Source organism: Globicephala melas, chromosome 20 (genome assembly GCF_963455315.2).
Source record: "Globicephala melas chromosome 20, mGloMel1.2, whole genome shotgun sequence".
Taxonomy (NCBI): domain Eukaryota; kingdom Metazoa; phylum Chordata; class Mammalia; order Artiodactyla; family Delphinidae; genus Globicephala; species Globicephala melas.
In genome coordinates, this window is record NC_083333.1 from 33,654,113 (window position 1) to 33,677,519 (window position 23,407).

Here is a 23,407-nt window from a genome sequence, read left to right on the forward strand (position 1 = left end):
GCTGTAGCTTTGTAGTATAGTCTGAAGTCAGGGAGTCTGATTCCTCCAGCTCCATTTTTTTCCCTCAAGACTGCCTTGGCTATTTGGGGTCTTTTGTGTCTCCATACCAATTTTAAGATTTTTTCTTCTGGTTCTGTAAAAAATGCCACTGGTAATTTGATAGGGATTGCATTGCATCTGTAGATTGCTTTGGGTAGTATAGACATTTTCACAATATTGACTCTTCTAATCCAGGAACATGGTATATCTCTCCATCTGTTTGTGTCATCTTTGATTTCTTTCATTGGTGTCTTATAGTTTTCTGAGTACAGGTCTTTTACCTCCTTAGGTAGGTTTATTCCTAGGTATTTTATTTTTTTTGTTGCAGTGGTGAATGGGATTGTTTCCTTAATTTCTCTTTCTGATTTTTTGTTGTTAGTGTATAGGAATGCAAGAGATTTCTGTGCATTAATTTTGTATCCTGCAACTTTATCAAATTCATTGATTAGCTCTAATAGTTTTCTGGTGGCATCTTTAGGATTCTCTATGTACAGTATCATGTCATCTGCAAACAGTGACAGTTTTACTTCTTCTTTTCCAATTTGTATTCCTTTTATTTATTTTTCTCTCTGATTGCCGTGGCTAGGACTTCCAAAACTATGTTGAATAATAGTGGCAAGAGTGGACATCCTTGTCTTGTTCCTGATCATAGAGGAAATGCTTTCAGTTTTTCACCATTGAGAATGATGTTTGCTGTGGGTTTGTCATATATAGCCTTTATTTTGTTGAGTTAGGTTCCCTCTGTGCCTACTTTCTGGAGAGTTTTTATCATAAATGGGTGTTGAATTTTGTCAGAAGCTTTTTCTGCATCTATTGAGATGATCATATGGTTTTTATTCTTCAGTTTGTTAATATCATGTATCACATTGATTGATTTGCGTATATTGAAGAATCTTTGCATCCCTGGGGTAAATCCCACTTGATCATGATGTATGACTCTTTTAATGTGTTGTTGGATTCTGTTTGCTGGTATTTTGTTGAGGATTTTTGCATCTATATTCATCAGTGATAATTGGCCTGTAATTTTCTTTTCTTGTAGTGTCTTTGTCTGGTTTTGGTATCAGGGTGATGGTGGCCTCATAGAATGAGTTTGGGAGTGTTCCTTCCCCTGCAATTTTTTGGAAGAGTTTGAGAAGGATGGGTGTTAGCTCTTCTCTAAATGTTTGATAGAATTCACCTGTGAAGCCATCTGGTCCTGGACTTTTGTTTGTTGGAAGATTTTTGATCACAGTTTCAATTTCATTACTTGTGATTGGTCTGTTTATATTTTCTATTTCTTCCTGATTCAGTCTGGAAGGTTATACCTTTCCAAGGATTTGTCCATTTCTTCCAGGTTGTCCATTTTATTGGCATAGAGTTGCTTGTAGTTCTCTCTTAGGATGCTTTGTATTTCTGTGGTGTCCGTTGTAACTTCTCCTTTTTCATTTCTAATTTTATTGATTTGGGTCCTCTCCCTTTTTTTCTTGATGAGTCTGGCTAAGGCTTTATCAATTTTATTTATCTTAAAGGACCAGCTTTTAGTTTTATTGATCTTTGCTATTGTTTTCTTTGTTTCTATTTCATTTATTTCTGCTCTGATTGTTATGATTTCTTTCCTTCTACTAACTTTGGGTTTTGTTTGTTCTTCTTTCTCTTGTTCCTTTAGGTATAAGGTTAGATTGTTTATTTGAGGTTTTTCTTGTTTCTTGAGGTAGGCTTGTGTTGCTATAAACTGCCCTCTTAGAACTGCTTTTGCTGCATCCCATAGGTTTTGGATTGTTGTGTTTTCATTGTAATTTGTCTCTAGGTATTTTTTGATTTCCTTTTTGATTTCTTCAGTGATCTCTTGGTTATTTAGTAACATATTGTTTAGCCTCCATGTGTTTGTGTTTTTTACGGTTTTTTTTCCCTGTAATTGATTTCTAATCTCATAGCATCGTGGTCAGAAAAGATGCTTGATATAATTTCAATTTTCTTAAATTTACCGAGGCTTGATTTGTGACCCAAGATGTGATCTATCCTGGAGAATGTTCCATGTGCCCTTGAGAAGAAAGTGCAATTTGCTGTTTTTGGATGGAATGTCCTTTAAATATCAATTAAATCTGTCTGGTCTATTGTGTCATTTAAAGCTTGTGTTTCCTTATTAATTTTCTGTCTGGATGATCTGTCCTTTGGTGTAAGTGAGGTGTTAAGGTACCCCACTATTATTGTGTCACTGACGATTTCCTGTTTTATAGCTGTTAGCAGTTGTAACAGCTGTATGGAGAATCCTTCATTTACCTAAGTATTTGTTCGGAGTTTGGTCCCTGGTGAGTGATTCTGGGGCTACAGCGATCGCAGACCCCTCCCTGCTTTGGGCCCCACTGCACCTGCTGACTCTGCGCTCTCCTTGGCTGTGCAGGTGGGCATTTATGACATGGCCTTCTCTGCCTGCTTGATTTGGAGCTGCCTTTCTCCCAGAAGTCCTTTTTTTTTTTTTTTTTTTTTTTTTTTGATGTGGACCATTTTTAAAGTGTTTATTGAATTTGTTACAATATTGCTTCTGTTTTATGTTTTGTTTTTTTTGGCCATGAGGCATGTGGGATCTTAGCTCCCTGACCAGGGATCAAACCCACATCCCCTGCAATGGAAGGCGAAGTCTTAAACACTGGACCACCAGGGAAGTCCCTCTCCCAGAATTCTTTACAACCGCTTTCTCCCTATTCTTGCAGCTGGTCAGGACTTTCCATTTTGTGCAGCTGTACTTTTATTTTACTGGGTCTTAGGAGCAGTGAGAGGCAGGTGTGTGTAGACTCCTGTTTTGTCCAGTTTTGTACTCTTGCAAGTAGCCCAGCAAACATCCTTAACACACCTCTTTGTGCAATTTCCAGATACTTTGTTAGAGTAATTTTCAGGAAGTGGGAGTGGTGGGCTTTTGATACTTCAAATTCACCTCATGTTTCCATCCACAGTATATCAAAGTGTCCTTTTCTTTACATTGTTGCCAAGACTGGATTTAAATATTTGAAATCTTTACCAACATAAAGTTATCTATTAAAGGATGAAAAGGGATCATGTGCTTTTATTTTGCATTTTGTTGTTTGCTAGTGAGGGTGAATTTTTTTTTTAACATTTATTGTTACATTTGTACAGTATTTTCTCCCTTTGTGAATTGTCCATTCTTATCCATTCACTCAATGTTTTTACCTTGTTCTAAACAATTTTTAAATGAATCAGTTAATTTAATCATCATAGTAACCTCGTAATACTTGTGGAAGGTCATCATTATTATTATTAATTTATTTTTTTGCACATTCAGTTTATTTAAAAATTTTTTAAAAATTATTATTTTTTAAATTTTCAGCTGTGTTGGGTCTTTGTTGCTGGGTGCAGGCTTTTCTTTGGTTGCGGTGAGCGGGGGCTTCTCTTCATTGTGATGCGCAAGCTACTCATTGTGATGGCTTCCCCTGTTGTGGAGCATGGGCTCTAGGCACACAGGCTTCAGTATTTGTGGCATGCAGGCTCAGTAGTTGTGGCTCGCGGGCTCAGTAAACTGTGGCTTGCAGGCTCTAGAACACAGGCTCAGTAGTTGTGGCCCACAGACTTAGTTGCTCCACAGCATGTAGGGTCTTTCCAAAGCAGGGCTTGAACCTGTGTCCCCGGCACTGGCAGGCGAATTCTTAACCGCTGCGCCACCAGGGAAGTTCTGCAAGGTCATTATTATTAACCACAGTTTACAGAGAAGAAAATGCAGTAGAGTTCTGAGAGGTTAACTTACCCAAGGACATATAGCTAGTTAGTGTTCCAGCCAAGATTTAAATGCAGACAGTCCACTCAGACCCTCAGACTGAAGATGATGAGAAATCTACAAGTTCTCAAGGCTGTTTTAAACAAATGCTTTAAAAATTCTCTAAATTCTGGATTCTAGGATTCTTTGATCAGCCCTGTCTTCTTTCTTCCTGGGAAAGCTTGCAAGCCTCGTGAGTGGTAACTGAAGTTTGATGGGTACTAGGTGAGGGCCAGGTACAGGGAAAATGCATCTGATGTCTGAGACGTGAGCTTGCCTGAGGCTGGCAGTGCTGCAGGGGAAGGGCAGGGCAGTGGGCTCCCCAGGCCACCTTTTATGGTCGATCTTGGGTTCATGGCAGTTCCCATTGGGAATGCCCATTGCTCAGGAGGTGAAAGGTGGTGTGACCCTCGTCTCTCTAAGTCACAGCCTTGGACCTGTGGCACTGCCTTTATTCTTGCCCGAAACCTGTCTTCATAGTGGATCACAAAATAGTAACACTTACTGTGAGTTGTTCAGAGTGATCTGAATGAGTTTTGAGAGTTTAATGTAAAGTGAACTGGAAAAGGTTCCTTTTAGAAAAAGGAAACAATAGTCGTGGATGCTGGTCCTGGACCTACTTCATGATGTTTGCTTTTGCCTTTTAATGTTACATAGTATATTTTGTGTACTCAATTTTAAAATATATGTATATTGTCAACTATCAGTCTCTTCTTTTGTGTTTGGCCTTTGGTAGTTTGCTTTAGAAGTTTATTTTTCGTATTCCTATTGTGAGCCTCATTTGTTGAACGGTCCAGCAGGCTACCGCCAACCCTAATGTGAAATGCCATTGTAAATGTGTGTTAAATACTCACATATATCGGCCTTTGTTTCTAGCCTTTCCGTTCTGTTCCCTTAATCTAGCTCTATGCTCTTTTATCCTTGTTTTGGTATGCATTAATTGCATTGTAATTTGTTTTGTCAGAAATCGACCTTCTTACTTTTCTCACCGTTGTCTTGCCCTTTCTTTAATGCAGATGCACTTCAGAATTATTTTATCACGCCCAGAAAATTCTTTTGAAATTCTATTAAATCCACAAATTCATGTAGGGAGATTCGACATCTTTACAAGATTGAATTTTCCTCTCTAAGAACATAGTATTGTGTCTCTAAATTATTCACATCTTTTGTGTCTCTCAGTAAAGTGTGGTAGTTTTCTTTAGGTGATTCCTGGGAACATTTTTTTAGGTTTATTTCTAAGTACGTTTTTTATCTTTTATTGCGCTTGTGAAACTGTCTGTTATGTTTTCTAACTGATTTTTGCTGGTGTACAGCGAAAGTATACTTTGTATACTTATTTTGTAAATGGCAACACTGCCATGGAATATATGTATACACACGTATTTTAAAAAATAACAGCTTTGGGCTTCCCTGGTGGCTCAGTGGTTGAGAGTCCGCCTGCCGACGCAGGGGACACGGGTTCGTGCCCCGGTCTGGGAAGATCCCACATGCCGCGGAGCGGCTGGGCCTGTGAGCCATGGCCGCTGAGCCTGCGCGTCTGGAGCCTGTGCTCCGCAATGGGAGAGGCCGCAACAGTGAGAGGCCCACGTACTGCAAAAAAAAAAAAAAAAAAAAAAATAACAGCTTTATTGTGATATAATTTATATACCATAGGGAGTTCCCTGGTGGTCCAGTGGTTAGGACTTGATGCTTTCACTTCAGTGGGCCTGGGTTCAATTCCTGGTCAGGGAACTAAAATCCTGCAAGCTGCACGGCACAGCAAAAAAAAAAAAAAAGTATTTTTACATACCATAGAGTTTACCCTTTTAAATGTATACGTGTTTTTTAGTATATCACAGAGTTGTGCATCCATCACCACTAATTCCTGACCATTTTCATCACTCCAAAAAGAAACTCACACTCATCATCAGCGGTCACTTTCTATTCCCTCTCCGTCCAGTCCCTGGTAACCACGATCTGTCTCTGTGGATTTGTGTATTCTGTGCATTTCGTATAGTGGAATCAGGCAATATACGGTCTTTTGTGACTAGTGTCTTTAACTCAGCATAGTGTTTTCAAGGTTTAGTGTGTAATGGAATACTTCACTACTTTTTCAGTTTCTTTTGAGTTTTCTAAAAAGGTAAGTAATTATATGGTTTTTAAATAATGTTAACTTGATCTCTTTATTCATGGTATATACCTTTTTATTCTTCCTTTAAAATTTTTTTAATAGTTAACTTTATTGAGATATAATTTACGTACAATAAAACACACCCTTTTTTTATTGTTTGTTTGTTTTTGTTTTTGTTGCGGTACACGGTCCTCTCTCTCACTGTTGCGGCCTCTCCTGTTGCGGAGCCTCTGGATGCGCAGGCTGAGCGGCCATGGCTCACGGGCCCAGCTGCTCCGCAGCATGTGGGATCCTCCCAGACCGGGGCACGAACCCGCGTCCCCTGCATCGGTAGGCAGACTCTCAACCACTGCACCACCAGGGAAGCCCCCAAAACACACCCATTTTAAGTATACAGTTTGAGCTTTGCAGATGTATGCACCTTCCCTACTATTAAGGTGTAAAACATTTCCAGCACCCCAAGAAGTCAGTTTATGTCCCTTTGCAGTCAAGACCCCCACCCTGGCCCTGGGCAACCAGTGTTCTACATACTCTCTGGTTTCTTCTGTTGAAATAGTATTTCTGAGACTCATCCGTGTTGTTGCATGTGTACCAGCAGTTTGTTCCTTTTCTGTTGAACCGTACTTTATTCTTTCACTTGTTGATGGGCTTTTGGGTTGTTTCCAGCTTTGGGCTGTTACTAGTGCTGCTATGAATATTCACAGACAATTCTTTGGGTGGATGTATGTTTTCATTTCTATGTAAGAGTGGAATTGCTGGGTGTATAGTAAAGGTGGGTTTTATGATAAACTGCCAACATGCCACGTTTTCGTAAAGGTTGTATGTACCATTTTACATTGCCAGCAACAATCTATGAGAATTCCTGTTGCCCTACATCCTCAACAGCACTTAGTATTGTCAGTCTTCCTGATTTTAGTCATTTTAGTGGGTGTGTAGTGGTATCTCATTGTAGTTTTACTCTGCATTTCCTAGGTGCAAATTGCAACCTTTTACAGTTATTAAGACTTGTAGCCCAGCATATGGTTCTGTTTTGTTCAGAATTCCATGTGTACTTGAGACGAATGTCTTTCTGCTTTTGGTTGGAGTACTCTATAAATGTCATTTTTTTTTTTTTTTTTGGGGTACGCAGGACTCTCACTGTTGTGGCCTCTCCCATTGCGGAGCACAGGCTCCGGATGCGCAGGCTCAGCGGCCATGGCTCACGGGCCCAGCTGCTCTGCGGCAAAGGGGATCCTCCCGGACCGGGGCACAAACCCGCGTCCACTGCATCGGCAGGCGGACTCTCAACCACTGCGCCACCAGGGAAGCCCTATAAATGTCATTTAAATAAGGTGGTCAGTAGTGTTATTTGGGTCTTTTATGTCCTTACTGATTTTGTTTTCAGTTGTTCTATCAATTCTTGGGAGAGGAGTATTGAAATCTTCAGCTCTATAGATTTGTCTCTTCCTCCTTTCAGTTCTCTCAGTTTTTGCTTTATCTTGAAGTTCTTTAATTTCATGTATGCTCTTGTAGGATGGTTAAGTCTTCATGATGAATTGATCCTTATATCGTTATAAAATGTCTTCTTTGGGAATTCCCTTGCTGTCCAGTGGTTAGGATTCTGCGCTTCCACTGCAGGGCGCCCGGGTTCAATCTCTGGTCAGGGAACTAAGATCCCGAAAACTGAGTGGCACGGCCCACCCCAGAAAAGTTCTCTTTATCTCTGTAATAGTCCTTGTTCTGAAGTCTGTTTTGTCTGATACTGATGTGGCCTCTCCAGCTTCCTTATAGTTAGTGATTGCTTGGTGTATCTTTCTTCTCCCTTTTACTTTTTTTGTTTTTTAATAAATTTATTTATTTTTGGCTGCGTGGGGTCTTCGTTGCTATGTGCGGGCTTTCTCTAGTTGTGGCGAGCGGGGTCTGCTCTTCGTTGCGGTGCGTGGGCTTCTTATTGCAGTGGCTTCTCTTGTTGTGGAGCTTGGGCTCTAGGCGTGGAGGCTTCAGTAGCTGTGACACGTGGGCTCAGTAACTGTGGCTCGTGGGCTCTAGAGCACAGGCTCAGTAGTTGTGGCGCACGGGCTTAGTTGCTCCGCGGCATGTGGATCTTCCTGGACCAGGGCTTGAACCTGTTTCCCCTGCATTGGCAGATGGATTCTTAACCACTGCACCACCAGGGAAGTCCATCCCTTTTACATTTAACTAGCTACATTTTTATTTTTAAAGTGCATTTCATGTAGGGAGAATGTAGTCGGGTCTTCCTATTTTTAAAATTCAATTTGGTAATCCTTGCCTTTTAATTGTAGTGTTTAGGTAATTTAATGTAGCTCTCAATTCTTGCTCTTTGCTTAGTATTTGTCCCATCTATGTTTTGTTTCTTCTTTACTCTTTTGCCTACCTTCTTTTGTATTAATTTAGCATTTTTTGGTATTTGATTTTGTTTCCACTGTCATCTCATTAGCTGTTCCTTTGTTTTATATTTTTAGTGATCGCTCTAGGATTTACAATACGTGTCCTCAATATGTATCACAGTCTACCTTCACATGATGTTACCCTGTTTCATGTATAATGTGAGAGCCTCATAGCAGGACTCCCATCTCCCGTCAATTTGTCATACATCTTGCCTCTGTGTATGTTGTAACCTTACAGTGTATTGTTTTTACTTTAAACACAGTTATTTTCCAAGGAAATTTAAAAATGAGAAAAAAGTCTTTAATATTTATCCATGTTTTACTATTTCCATTTTATTCTTTGCTTTCTGTAGATTGTAGTTTTCTGTCTGGTAGTTATTTTCTGCTTGAAGAATTTAACATTTCTTCTAGAGTAAATCTACTGGTGTTGAATTCTTTCAGCTTTTGTTTGACAGTTTGCTTCACTTGCATTTTTTAAAAAAAATTATTTATGCTGCGCCACTTCTTAGTTGTGGCATATGGGATCTTTTTTTTTTAGTTGTGGCACGTGGACTTCTTAGTTGTGGCATGCTGGGTCTTTAGTTGAGGCATGCAAACTCTTAGTTGCAGCATGTAGGATCTCGTTCCCTGACCAGGGATCAAACCTGGATCCCCTGCAATGGGAGCACGGAGTCTTACCCACTGGACCACCAAGGAAGTCCCTTCACTTGCATTTTTTTTATTTTTTCACTTGCATTTTCGAAAGATATATTGCTGGTTATAGAATTCTAGGTTGACAGTTTTTTCTTTCTGCATTTTAAAAGATATGGCTTGGTTGGTTCTGATTGGTTCTTTTTTTTTCAATATTTATTTATTTGGCTGTGTCAGGTGTTAGTTGTGGCACGTGAGACCTTCGTTGCGGCATGTGGGATCTTTTGTTGCCGCACATGGGCTTCTCTCTAGTTGTGGCGCATGGGCTCAGTAGTTGTGGTGCGTGGGATCTCTAGTTGTGGCACGCAGGCTTAGCTGCCCTGCGGAGCTCTAGTGGAATCTTAGTTCCCCATTCAGGGATCGAACCTGCATCCCCTGCATTGGAAGGTAGATTCTTAACCACTGGACCACCAGGGAAGTCCCGGGAAGTCTGTCTTTACTCATCTCTATTCCTCTGTGTAGTGTGTACTTTTTTCTCTGGCTGCTTTTAGAATTTTCTTTTTACTGCTGGTTTTCAACAGTTTGATTATGACATGCCATGGTGTGTTTTTTTTCCTTTTTGTCCTGCTTTGAGTTTGCTGAAACTTTTGGATTGATAGGTTTATAGTTTTTATCAGATTTGAAAATTTTTTGCCTCTTATTTCTTGAGGTATTTCTTTTGCCCTTGCCTCCATCCTCTCCCGCTTGGACTCCAGTCACACATCTGCGGATACACTTGATACTGTGGCAGTGTTGCTGAGGCTGTTTAGTTGTTTACTTCCTTTTTCCCCTTAGGGTAGAAGTTTTTATTACTGTGTCTTCAAGTTCTCTGATCTTTTCTTCTGCAGTGTCTCATCTGCTATTAATCCCATTTAATTTTTCATTTCGGATCTTATTTTCCAGCTCTTGAAGTTGTTTGTTTTTTACATATCTTCTGTTTTTTAAATATCTATCTTAGTTGCATGCTGCAACTAAGAAGTCCACGTGCTGTATATTGTTCATGTTTTCTTTTACATCCTTGAGGATATTTTGTAGTATTTAAAGTTTATATCTAGTAATTATATCATCTTTGTCATTTCTTTTTTTAAAAATAAATTTGTTTATTTATTTATTTATTTTTTGTGGTACACGGGCCTCTCATTGTTGTGGCCTTTCCCGTTGCGGAGCACAGGCTCCGGACACGCAGACTCAGCAGCCATGGCTCCCGGCCCAGCCGCTCCGCGGCATGTGGGATCTTCCTGGACCAGGGCACGAACCTGCATCCCCTGCATCGGCAGGTGGACTCTCAACCACTGCGCCACCAGGGAAGCCCAGGTTTATTTTTTTTTACTTATTTTTCTGGCTGCGTTGGGTCTTCTTTGCTGCACGCGGGCTTTCTTTAGTTGCGGCGAGCGGGGGCTACTCTTCGTTGTGGTGTGCAGACTTCTCATTGTGGTGGCTTCTCTTGTTGCGGAGCACGGGCTCTAGGCACGTGGGCTTCAGTAGTTGTGGCATGCGGGCTCAGTAGTTGTGGCTCATGGGCTCTAGAGCACAGGCTCAGTAGTTGTGGCGCACAGGCTTTGTTTCCATGGCATGTGGGATCTTCCTGGGCCAGGGATTGAACCCATGTCCCCTGCATCGGCAGATGGATTCTCAACCACTGCGCCACCAGGGAAGTCCCTCGTCATTTCTGTTGACTGATTTCCCTTCTGTTAGGGGTCACAGCAGTTTTAGTTATATGTCTAGTAAATTTTTAGTGGATCATGGACATTGTGATTGTTATGTTGTTGGGTTTAAGTTTTTTGTCTTTAGAATGTTGAAGTTTGGCAAGACAGTTTAGTTAATTGTATATCATGTATATCCTTTAAGGTTTGTTAGGGCAGGTATAGCTTTTTCTCTTGCTTTTCTCTAATTTAGTGTTAATACTAAGGAGAGACATTTCTGGAATGTCTGCTGGTTGCTCTGGGTGCTCAACAAGGACTCTGCACTCTGGCCTTGTGGAATTTGAATGCCAGCCCTATATGAGCTATGGGAACGCTGCCTTAGTGCTTCCTGGCAGTTCTTACCCAGCCTAGTGGACTAACCACTGTGCCTGTGAAGATTCACCCAAAGGTTCGAGGGGACCTCTGCAGACTTCCAGAGCTCATTCTCTGCTTAGATTCCTCTGGCATGCTGCCCTGCAAATTTCAGCTGACTCAGCCTCCTGGAACTCCAGTCTTTGCTATGCTTGAGTCCCCCCTCTCTGCATTGGGTTCTAAAAATTACTTTCTGGTGGACGGCCTGAGTGGCTGTAGATTGGAGTTGGTTTGTTACCATGCGCTGCCTGTTGTTCCAGTGTCTGAAAATATAATTGTCCTGTTCTCTAATTGTTGGTGGTGGTAAGGCAGTTCCATATCAATTATTCCTGTATAACTGGAAGTGGAAATCCTTTTTCTTCTGTCTTATTACGTTGGTTAGAACCAGATTGTTACTAGGTCATAGTAGTTGTAGAGGTATTTTCTGTAAAGCATGGTATTAGATATTGATTTGATATAGAATAATAATAAAAAATAAGAATATTTTCCTTACATTTTAAAAGCAGGAATGAATGTTGTATTAACTCTAATGCCCTTTTAGAAACTGTGAAGATGAAAGTTTTTTTTTCTTTTACTCTATTGATACTTTGGATTATATAGATTTACTAATATTAAACCATTCTTATATTTCTAAATAGCCCTTTTTTCTTTTGGCATTTTGTTTTAATGTCATGTTGATGTTTAACAGGCAATATTTTATGTATGTTTTTCCCTAGAATGGATGATGAACTTGTTGTTGGAATTTGTGCGAGATAAGAAATCTCCGGCTGACCTCGTACATCTGGCTTTTAAATTTCTTTACATCATCACCAAGGTGATATTTACGTACCACTTTGTAGTTGACAGAACACTTTCTTAATATACTCGGTCCAGAAGTACCTTCCAAAATGGTATCTCTCAGGAAAGATTGTTCTCATACCAAAGTTGTGGGTTTCATGCTTTCTCTTTTTACCATGTGCTGGAGATCAGATGTTAGTGATCCAGGGGACCCTTTGGCAGAAACAGTGCTTTTCAGCATTGTTTTCTGCGTCTTGTATTTGAATGGATCAAGCACCAGCTAGCCAGAAAGGGACGGAGAGGATATATATACATATATACGTATATATATGTGAGTAACTGAGAAAAGTTTCTTACGAGGAAAAAGGAAATAAACTTGGAAGTGGAAGTGCTTCTCAGATGTGGATGTGCAGATAGCTTTTCAGGGATCTTTTTATGATGCAGATTCTGAGTAAGTGGGTCTGCTGTGAGGCCTGATATTCTGCATTCTTACAGGCTCCCAGGTGATGTGTGTGCTGGCTCATACGTACCATGGGAGAGACTTGGCCATCTCGGCTGGGGTTTTGCTTCTGTGGGGCCTGCTGTGTGGTGGAGGGAGGCCTGTGTGCACACTCCTTGCCCTCAGTTAGTTGAATGCAGGGTCTCTCCTGAAGGTGTAGTGCCACCGCGTTTCATGGAAGCCTTAATGAATTTGGGACCTCCTGGGTTCCCGAGGACTTATTCCTCATAATCAAGGTAGAAGCAAAACTTGTTAGTTTGTAACATAGCTATATTTCTGATGAACCAAGATTGGTTGGTCAAATTGGGACAACGTATTTATGAAATGATTTAAGAAGTAAAGGTAGCTTTCTTATTGTTAGTCTTACTAAGTTGTATCACTGTAATGTGATGTAATTCTCTTTGATCATTGGGTGGCATAGGTGGTGATTTTTGGTAATAGAGAAAAAAATAATTTTGCTACTTTATTTTCTAATTATATAATAATTCAATGTCTTTATTTGATAGGTTCGAGGATATAAAACATTTCTTCGTTTATTTCCACACGAAGTAGCTGATGTGCACCCTGTTTTGGATATGTTTACAGATCAGAATCCTAAAGACCATGAAGTGAGTGTCCCTTTCCTCCTCTTCATTTCCTGTCCCCCCGACTTATTCCCTGGTTTTCCCTGCTCCTGCACTGGCAGCTTCCTTTCCTGTTTCCTTCAGTTTTATCTTATACTATTTTGTATCATTCCCTCTCTTTTCATTTTTTTCCTTTGGCTTTCTCTTTTTATGTATGTTACTTTAAATTATTTTGTTTAAAAAAATGCCCTTTATAAAGAAAACAATAAACCTCCATACAGTGTGATGGTAACTATATCATCATCCAAATTTTTTTAACTTAAAATAGAACTATGTTGGGGGTCCCCAAGACCACCCCAAGTCCAGTGATTTCCTAGGATCACTACAAGAATTGGCATGTAGTCATCCTTATGGCTATGATTTACTACAGCAAAATCAGCAGAGGGAGAAGGCACGTGGGGCTAAGTCCAGAGGAAACCAGGAGTGAGCTTCCGGAGTCGTCTCCCCGTTGGGTCACGCAAGGCACTTGTGATTCCGCAGCACCAAGTTGTGAGAACACGTATGAGGTGTTGTCCACCAGGAAGGTCGTAGGGGCCGGCACCCACAATTTCTGTGTGGGCTGGTCATGTGGGTACTCCGCCAGGCACATACTAAAACCCAGAAGGAAAGCAGGTGTTCAGCATAAGCCACATGGTTGGTACAAACGGCCTGGGCACAGAGTGACCCTCATCAGTTAGGGAATGGTGGGAACGTTCCCCGAAAACCAGGTTCCCAGATGCCCGCCAGTGGCCAACCTTGCAGTCCAGCGTGCTGGGGAGCGCTCTTGGGCCCAGGACACGTTCAGAAGGGCACGCAGGTTGTAACTGCAAACTCAGGGAATTGTCTTGCTGTGCATGTGCCCTGCTCTCCTCTGCTTCTCATGCCTCTGATGGGGAGTCTGGGACCAAAGCAGAATCTTGTTTTATTGACTCCTCTGTGACTGGAAGTTGAGAATTTTTTCTTTATTCTTAAGTCTTATGTTTTTTTAATCTTTTTCTCTGTTTTCCATTTTCTTGAACAGCTGATTGCACGCTGAAGGGTGCCAGTGATGAGAAGCCATTAGACTGACATGTTATGATTTTTCTTTGTTCCTTTTGCTGTTTCTCTTGGCTGCATGCCCCAGGGCATGTGGTGGGGTGTGGTGCTCTGCAGCCTGGCTCCGAGGCCCTGGCGTTTGGAGGCCTGGGTGGGCGCTGAGCGGGAGGGGGTAGCAGGACTGCGTGGATGCCCTTGCACAGGAGTCATGTTGCTTTGACTTGGCCCTGTAGACCTGGGAGACCCGCTACATTCTCCTCCTGTGGCTCTCCGTGACCTGCCTGATCCCGTTTGATTTTTCACGCCTTGACGGCAACCTCCACAATCAGCCTGGGCAAGAGCGAGTGTCCACCATGGACCGTATCCTCCAGATAGCAGAGGTGAGTGTGGCTGTGAAGTAATGAGCTGCTGACCAGTGTTCTTTCTCATGCCATTAGGGCTTAATTAGGTACACTTGTGACATGTGTTTATCTCTTCAGCCATTGTTACTGTTTTTCAGTGAAGTGAAATTCCATTTCATAACTTACCATGAAACTGATAATTCCTAAAGGGGTCAGGATGAATTACTTTAGCAAATCTTATTTCTCTGTACATAGTGCAGATACTCTTTTTTTTTTTGTGGTACGTGGGCCTCTCACTGCTGTGGCCTCTCCTGTTGCGGAGCACAGCCTCCGGACGTGCAGGCTCAGCAGCCAGGGCTCACGCTCCGCAGCATGTGGGATCCTCCCAGACCGGGACACGAACCCGCGTCCCCTGCATTGGCAGGCGGACTCCCAACCACTGCACCACCAGGGAAGCCCAGTGCAGATACTCTGATGATAACTTAGAAGAGGTTTTAGGGGGTAATGGTAAGACAAATTAAAGGTCCATTTAAAATCTAATTTTTAACATTACATAAATAATACATGATCATTGTAGGAAAATCAGAAAATAAAAAGCAGGAAGAATATTAAGGTGAAATCTCTCAAATACCTAGAGATAACACTTGTGTTTTTCTTCAAACTTCTCCTGATACAGATGTTATGTGTGTAGACATAGATTATTGTATTATCTTTTGCTGTGGAAAATATTACCCTGAACTTGAGTGGTTTAACACAGCACACATTCTTCATCTCACAGTTTCTGTGAGTCAGGAATCTGGCTGTGGCTTCGCTGCGCCCTGTCCTTCGAGCTCTCCCCAGGCTGCAGGCAGAGCTCGCCTGGGGGCAGGTCGCTTCCAAGCTCTCATGGTCATGGCAGGAGTCAGATCTCGAGGGTGTTGGCCAAGGGCTTCAGTGCTTTGCCGGCTGTTTGCCACTCGAAACCCACCCTGCGCCCCCAACGATGGCAGCTTATTCTGTGAAAGCCAGCAAGGGGCAGGGGCTGTAGCAAGATGCATGTCACACTCATGTGTGGCCCAATCATGGAAATGACATCCCACGCCCTGCTGAATTCTCTTGGTTAGAAGCAAGTCAGCGTGTCCTCCAACCGCGTGGGAGGGATTACACGGGACGTGGGCACTGGTGGGAAGGACCAGGGCCCATCTTAGAGCCTGACCCTGACACTTACTTATACTAAGCTTCTTTGAGCACCTGCTGTGCGCCAGACACTCCCCAGGCAATCCCACTAAAGGCTTTTTCATACATTAACTCCTTTCATCCTACTTAATGAGGCAGTTCACTGTTTTTATCCTCATTTTACTGAAGAGGCAACAGGTGTAAAAATAAGTGACTTAGCCCGCTCACTCTCTCACATGAGGTGGATCTAAACTTGAACCTAGGGTTTGGCTCCCTGCCCGTCCTTCACAGTGCTCCGCGCGGCCCCTGTGTACTAGGGCCCCTGGTGTCCTGCTGTTCTGGGACCTGCTTTTCCCCTGAGCAGGACTGTCTGAATGTCTTGTGTCAGTAAGTAGACGTCTCCCTCAGAGTCTTTAAGGGACACGGTGCTCCACTGTATCTTCATTTCTAAAATAGTCTTTTTTAGGTAGGTGGTTTGTTTCTAGCTGTGTTCCGTTAACCCTTTGGGTGCTTGTCTCCTAAGTGGGATTGCCTGGGGAGAGGACCTAATTTCTAACAATTTGTCCTCCAGAAAATAGATCTTTTAAGTGTATCATTTGGAAAACAGTTGAGATGAGAAGTGGAAACCTCCTAAGGTGTAATTGCGTTAAACTTCGGCCCTCCTGTGTCTGAGCCGGGCCTCCTAGCTGCTGTGAATGCCAGAGTGCTGGTGGGTTCCAGGAGTGTTCTGTGCACACTCTGGGTAACAACATACACTCTTCATTTTTCTGCTGCTTTTGCAAATGTGGGTTTCAAGGGGTGTAGCCACGTGCTGTATGAGGATTGGGCACTTCCCTGAGGGTGAGCACACATGTGGCAGCTGCAGCCCTGAGTTCACGTTATGAGTGGTTCGTGCAGCTTTGGAATCTGGCCTCTGTCCGTGAGCCTGGGCTCTTGTGGAGCTGCTGAGTGTGGGACCAGGTGGCTGAGTGGGTCCCTGAGGTCTACATCGTGTGTTTAATGGTGCCTGTCCTTTACGCTTCCTTGTAGTCCTACCTGGTCGTCAGCGACAAGGCCCAAGACGCAGCTGCTGTCCTCGTGTCCAAGTAAGTGCTTTCTGAGAAGGTTTACTGTCTGTTACTGTGTGTGTCTGTTGTCATCAGAGAGGACGTTGGGATGATAGGCTTGGGGAAGTCTTTGCTGTCCTGAGGACTCTGCTGCTTTCCTTGAGGGAACCCAACGCTGTTTGGGTGCAGGAAACCTCTGAACCTGATGTGATCACTGACAGTGCTGTTTAGGGGCTCAGGGTCACCTGACGCTGGGTTAGGAGCTCGTGGGCCCGTCAAGGGAGCGCAGATTTAGAACAGGTGTAGCAGTTTCGCTGGGGCCGGGCCTCCCCTCTGGGGGAGGGGGGGTGGCAGTTAGAAGAGCCTTTGGAAGTCACTTAGAAAGCAGTCCACACCATGGTTTGTGGAGATCATGGGCTGTGATTGCGTCATTGTGGCTTGGGATAAAAATCCCCAAACATCCCGTGTTAACTAAAAACAACAGGCTGTGCCCGAAACAGGCCAAGATGGGTTTATCTGATGAGCTGGGTAAGATGACCCAGGCAGCAGGGCCTGGAGTCTCCAAAAAAGTGCCAAAGACACATGTGAAAGCTGAGTAGACTTGTTTCATGAAATGTGAGAATGGAAGAAAGCAGTTTTTCTAAATTAATCTTCTTCATGACATGTGATTTAAAGTATGTATATAGCATAAACGAGTTAGAAAATTTGGCTTTTTTTCCCCTCTGCATTTGTGAAAGTTAAAAATTGGCTCTAAAAACTTTTGGATGTTTTGATCGGGAAAACAGGGCAACGCCTCCTTCAGGGTCACCTTCTCTTAGGTGTGTAGCCATGACCTTGCACAAGGCGGGAAGAGACATGCTTGATTTATGGGGCAGTTGGGGGCATTGGGGAAGTATTTGTGAAAGTACTGGCTAAACCAGAGGGCAGAGCCTAAATGCGAGAAGCTGATTTTAGGAGTGAGGAAGGAAACACCTGAGCTCGCCTGCGATGCTTACCCTGGGGGAGGAGAAACTCACTGACAGAGGCTTCTCGTGGTTTTGACAAGGAGTGGAAAAGCGTGGCTTTCTTTCTAACTGTGAAAGTAATCATGTGTGTTCAGGAAAATAAAGAAAAGTAAAAAAGTACAAAATAAAACTCACATGTACTGTCATCCCCAGAGATGTAACTGCTCTGTCCTTTGTCCCCCACTGCCCATGGGCATGTTGGTCTGTGGCCCATGGGTACACTTGCAGGGTTGTTTCAGGTGCTGGCAGGCAGGCCTGGAGCTTTGGTCAGTCTTCCAGATGCAATTATGGTGTGATCTATTCTTCCTCCAACCCCACTGTACGTGTGGACTTTTTGTTAGTAAAATTAGCGCCGCCTGGGACACTCTACATGAAACTTTGTACTGTTCTGATCGGCTGTATTTTCTCCTTCCAGTTTTTATTTTTTTTGTATTTATTTATTTTTGGCTGCGTTGAGTCTTCGTTGCTGCGCGCAGGCTTTTCTCTAGTTTTGCGGTGAGCGGGGGCTACTCATTGTTGCGGTGCGTGGGCTTCTCATTGTGGTGGCTTCTCTTGCTGTAGAGCATGGGCTGTAGGCCTGTGGGCTTCAGTAGTTGTGGTGCACGGGCTCAGTAGTTGTGGCACACGGGTTTAGTTGCTCCGCGGCATCTGGGATCTTCCCGGACCAGGGGTCGAATCCATGTCCTGCACTGGCAGGCGGATTCTTAACCACTGTGCCACCAGGGAAGTCCCCCTTCCAATTTTATTGAGATATAATTGACATCCAGCACTGTACAAGTTTAAGGTGTACAGCATGATGATTTGACTTACATACATCATAAGATGATTATCACAGTAGGCTTAGTGAACATCCATCATCTCTTATATAGATACAAAATTAAAGATACAGAAAAATATTTTTTCCCTTGGGATGACAACCCTTAGGATTTACTCTCCTTTTTTTAAATTGAATGAAAGATTCTTTAAATTCTAAACTGCTTTACAACTTTCAAAAGTTTCACACACATGATTTCATATAATCTCATAATAATCCCTTTTCCCCATACCCCTTTATTGCCTCTCCCCCCAGGATTTACTCTCAGCAGCTTTCATGGATAACATACAGCAGTGTTCAATATATTTATCATGGTGTACGTTACAGACCTAGTACTTATTTATCTTACAGCTGGAAATTGGTACCTTTTTGACTGCCTTCCTCCAGTTCCCCCTTCCCCACCCCTGCCTCTGGTAACCACACGTCTGATCTTTTGTATGAGTTTGTTTGATTTCTGATTGGTTCTTAGGAATGAATTCCTAGAAGTGGAATGAACATTCTAGGGGTTTTAAATGCAGCTACTGGAAAGGTTGAGCCAGTCGGAAGTCTCCTTTTCCCCATATTTAGCAACACTGCATGTGATCTTACAAATGTTTACTAAATTTGTTAAATGAAACATCTTTATTGTTTATTATCTTTTATTACCAGCAGTACTGAGGGTTTGGTAGAGTTCTGCTGAGCTTGACCTGGTGGAGTATTGCACCTGTGGGGTGGGGGAGGTGAAACCCTAAACCCTTCTTCCCTCCCTGGTGTCCTCCAGAAAGGTGGCAGCTGGCGACCCTGGCTGCCTGTCCACTGCTGGAGGGATGCTCCCCCGCCATCTAGTGGTCGGACGAGCAAGTGTTGGTGAGGTTGAGGCCCGTTTTCCACCCAGCTCCTGCCGGTTTGCCAGGTTGTAGGTGCAGCCAGTTTTCCTCAGTTCTAGAGAGGGCGGATGCCCTCAGGTCCTAGAGCTGCTCTGAGTATCCCACCTCACGGACGGGTTCTGACTCGCATATTTCTGTCTTTTTTGGTGGGTTGTTAACAGTGAGGCCCTGGGTGTGAAGGGTGGTCACATGTGGCCTTTGTCCCCACTGGCATCTATTTTCTGATATTTCACGAGGGAGCTGCCTGTCTTACTCTCGCTGCCATCAGCTTTGATTGCTTCCTCTTACCATGTGCAGTTCTGGAGCCGCACCTGTTTCCTTTCATTAACTGGAACCTTTAAACATCAGCTGCGTTTTCTGTAACTTTGATGTTACATTTACGCCAAGACGTGTGGATATGAGTGTTATTTTACAGAAACTCTTCAATGGAAATATATGCCTTTATTCTTATTGATTACATTAATTTTAAAAAGATATTTTTAATCTAACTGTAAAATCAAGGTATGCTCCAAGTAGAAAAGTTGGAAATTTTGGAACATAGAAAATTAGGAAAACCCCACACGTTTATAATTATAATACACAATACATGTGTTGTATTTTTTTGGTGTTTTTCTGTGCTGTTATTGTATGGAGTTTGCACAGCACAATCTCTTTGAGTTAGCACCTGCTTTTTCACTTAATTTCACGTTACCGTTGATTAAATGGCTCCTTTAGATTCCACTGTTTTTAGTTACTCTGACCAGCATTCTCACGTCCTTCCTCTTATAAGCAATGCCATAATGACTAGCTTTGGGTGTAAACCTGTTTTGGTATTTGGGATTATTTTCTTAGGCCAGGCCCTTAGAGGTGGACTTCTGAGTCACAGGACACAAGGACATTGTTGAGTGTCTACACCTGTCGCTCGGTGACTCTTGGGAGCGTGTTTTCAGGACTTTTGCAATCATGGGCAGCCTCAAGAACAACCCTCTTCCCCCAGTTGGATTGTGCATTGTTTTGTTTATTACTAACATTTAGTTTGTATTTCACTGATCGCTGGTGAGCTTTAACACATGAGTCTTATTTCAGATATCGTATGTCCCGTGTAGTGACCTGATTTCTAAGATCTGTGGGATTCTTGGTGCTTTTTCTCCAGTAGTATGAGCTTTCTCTGTGAAGGATGTTAGCTAGAGGAGGGTGTGATACTTCCTCCAGTGGGTTGGTAGCCTTTTTTACTTTCTTCTTTGGACTAAAGTTTTAATTCTAATGTCAAAATAGTAACTTTTTTCCTTTTATTTATTTAGTTATTTTTACTTTTATGCTTGAAGGCTTACCCTATTAAGAGATTTTACAAAGAATCATTTATATTTTTCTACCTTTTTATTGTTTAATGTAGAATTATTAATCCATTTGGAATTTCTTTTGGTATAGGATATATGATAGATTTTTTTCCTTCTTACAGGTAACTAAATTCTATCACCGTTTTGTGAATATTTAACTTTTCCATTAATTAATTTAAAAACACACACAAAGTAAGTTCTTACACAAAATAGGGTTTGTCACTTCACCCGTACTGATTCACTCTCAGACCAGATACTCTGTGGTAACCGTACTGACAAGGGTCCGGAGCAGCAGTGTGTCCCACTGGTGTTTTGCCCTTTGTCCCTCTGGTAGGTCTAGTCCTGTAGTTAAGGTTTTGCTGATCACTCTTGTGGAAATTACCTTCCTGAGAGAAAGACAGTGGGGTCTCTAAACACCTGCACATGTTAGCTGAGTTCCACATTGAAAGTAGATGTAGTCTGTGATGTAACTTTTCCTGAAAGGGAAGGAAGTGTAGGATTCAGAGATCTTTCAGTTTGTGTAGAAGGGTCTCGTTCTCTGTGTTACACCTGTGGGATAGGTATTTTCCATTTTTGCTTATCTGTACTTTTGGACCTCTGCTGCGAACATAACATTTCCTTTTTTAGAGAGAAAAATAAAAAATATAAAATAACCTATTTGCTTAAATCTTTCAAAGGAACCTTAGGTTTTTACTGTAATTTGGAAACTCACCTTGTGTGATTTTGCCCAGGAAAGGAAGTTGGCCGCTACAGGCTGCACACAGAACATCAGCCTCCTGCCTGCTCAGCAGATGAGTGGGTGGAGGAAGCAGGGTGCGTGGCCCCTGAGTGGATGGCGCTGTGACTCACGTCTCCATGTTGGGCTTTGGGTCCCAGCAGGGCCGCTTACCGGCCCTGTGGGCCGTTCTGTGCCTGTGACCTCGCCTGTCCTGAGGGCCACCCCACTGCAGGCGCTGTGCCTGCCCACATGCAGGGTGAGTGCCGGCCGGCTGTTGTCTTCAGGCTGAGGATCAGGTCACTGTAGGTGTGACCCTCATCCTGTGGCCCCCTCCAGAATCAAGGAGCTTTGAACAGGGCCAAGGACATTGAGATAGGGTGTATAATACCAGTTATCCATTTTAGATGATCACTCTGAGGTGCAGATTTTATGAAATTCCTGGGCCCTCTTCTCAGACCCGCCGTAACGCAACTTCTTGGCTGGCGGGGGTGGCATGTGAGTTCGCCTTTGTAACCAGCATCCTAAAGTTTGGTAAATCCTCGGTGACCAAGTCTCTGGGTGTGTACCCTGATGGAGGTGGGCGAAGACAGTCGTGGCAGCTTTGTATTACTGACACGGAGACCTTCTACATGGCCGCAGTGTAATCCCTGCGCTGGCTGAGCATCTTGCGTGGGGCGGCGGTGGCTGTTTTGAGGGAAGAGGGGCCTGTGGGGGCTCCTGGTCAGGACAGGAGGCTCCTGCAGGGGTGCAGAGATCAGAGCCAGGCATGTCGAGTGCTGCCCCCAGGGTAGTGCCACCTGGCGTGTTTCTGTGGTATTGGTGCCGAGCCCTCTCTGGGTGTGGTCTGTGGGGCCAGCTAGGGGAGCGAGAGGTCCTCACAGGTCACCTCCCGCGACGCTGTCCCTGCGCCTGCTGTCCTCCCCTCACTCAACTGTTTCCTTCTCATTGTTTGCCTGCTTCCTGTGTTTCTGCCCCAAGACTGCAAGCTCCCCCAGGAGGTCAGGGACTCAGCCTGAGTCAGAGAGCTGGGGGATGGGTGTGTGCACTGGTTGGAGAGGAGTGAAGGGGGCCTGGGCTTTGGTGTGGGAGCCCGAGGGTGGCTGCCGGCCCAGACCAGTGTACAGGAGGGTGGGTGAGAGCCAGCACTCCAGGAGTGCAGCACTGAGCAGATGCCTGTGGTGGGGACGATGGGGCCGTGGACACAGCTGGAGCTCTGCATGGCGTGTGCAGCAGGCAGAGAGGATGGGGAAGGAGTCCCATGGCAGATGCAGAGAGGGAGGTCGCAGGTGGCAGCATGGGGTCCCAAGGTGAAGGGATACAGAGTTGGGCCGAGGAGTGGGCGTGAGTGGGCTCAGGTGAAGGTGGTCCCATGCTACACAGGGTCTCGAGATGAGGGGGCTCAGGAGGCGGGAAGTGTGGGGGGGGTGGGGACTGTGTGAGACCCCAGAGAGGTGGTGGTGGGAATTGCCACCTGAGAGCCAGGGTCTTAGGTTGGAGAGTGGCAGTGGGCCAGGAAAGAGTGAGCTCTTGGCAGCTGGGGCCTCGCTTGAGCTGTCACCTACCTGTCTGTCCCCTTTTGGCAGGTTTGTCACGCGGCCCGACGTTAAGCAGAAGAAGATGGCGAGTTTCCTGGACTGGAGCCTATGCACTTTGGCCTGCTCCTCCTTCCAGACCATCGAGGGGGTCATCGCCATGGACGGGATGCTGCAGGCCCTGGTAAACACTGTCCCAGTGGTGCGGGGCGGTCAGCGGTCAGCTTGTGGGGCTGTCAGAACCCTGGGGACAAGCCCTGTTTACCTTGGTTTCGTGGGGAAGTGGTTGGAACACAGGAGGAGATGTTGAACCCCGACAGAATAGTGAACACGGTTTCTTTTCTCTGCTGCTTTGCACTGGGCCCTGCGACTGAGGGCTGGCCCTGCATTGTTAGCGATGGGCTTTCTGCTCTGGGGAAGGGGGTGGACTGGTGGCCCTGCGCATCGCCGCCAGGGGGCACCAGTGCCTGCAGAGCTGGAGCCGGCAGACAGGTAGGGGCGTGTCCTTCTTGAGCTTCCTGCTGCTCAGATGCGTTACAGAGAAAAATGATTGGAACCAGCTTGAAGGAAATAAGGCAGGTGGTTTGAAATTTGGTCTTGTTCAGATACTCAGGGTATTTGTAACCACTGTACTGAGCGCAGACCTGGCCCCTGGCCTGAGAGCTCCCACCGTTTCCTGGCTGCCTGCTTTGCTTGTC

General features: G+C 44.1%; 1 protein-coding gene across 3 annotated transcripts in view; it reads left to right on the plus strand.

Annotated features, from left to right (window-relative positions):
• The window catches only part of TBCD (tubulin folding cofactor D), a 176,150-nt gene that overhangs the window by 5,590 nt on the left and 147,153 nt on the right, over nucleotides 1-23,407 (plus strand). For all 3 annotated transcript variants that reach the window (XM_060290402.1, XM_060290403.1, XM_030843121.2), the window contains exons 3-7: nucleotides 11,721-11,818; nucleotides 12,787-12,888; nucleotides 14,151-14,297; nucleotides 16,443-16,498; nucleotides 22,761-22,893. In XM_060290402.1, coding sequence (XP_060146385.1) covers nucleotides 11,721-11,818; nucleotides 12,787-12,888; nucleotides 14,151-14,297; nucleotides 16,443-16,498; nucleotides 22,761-22,893 — 536 coding nt within the window. The remainder of the gene's footprint in view (nucleotides 1-11,720; nucleotides 11,819-12,786; nucleotides 12,889-14,150; nucleotides 14,298-16,442; nucleotides 16,499-22,760; nucleotides 22,894-23,407) is intronic.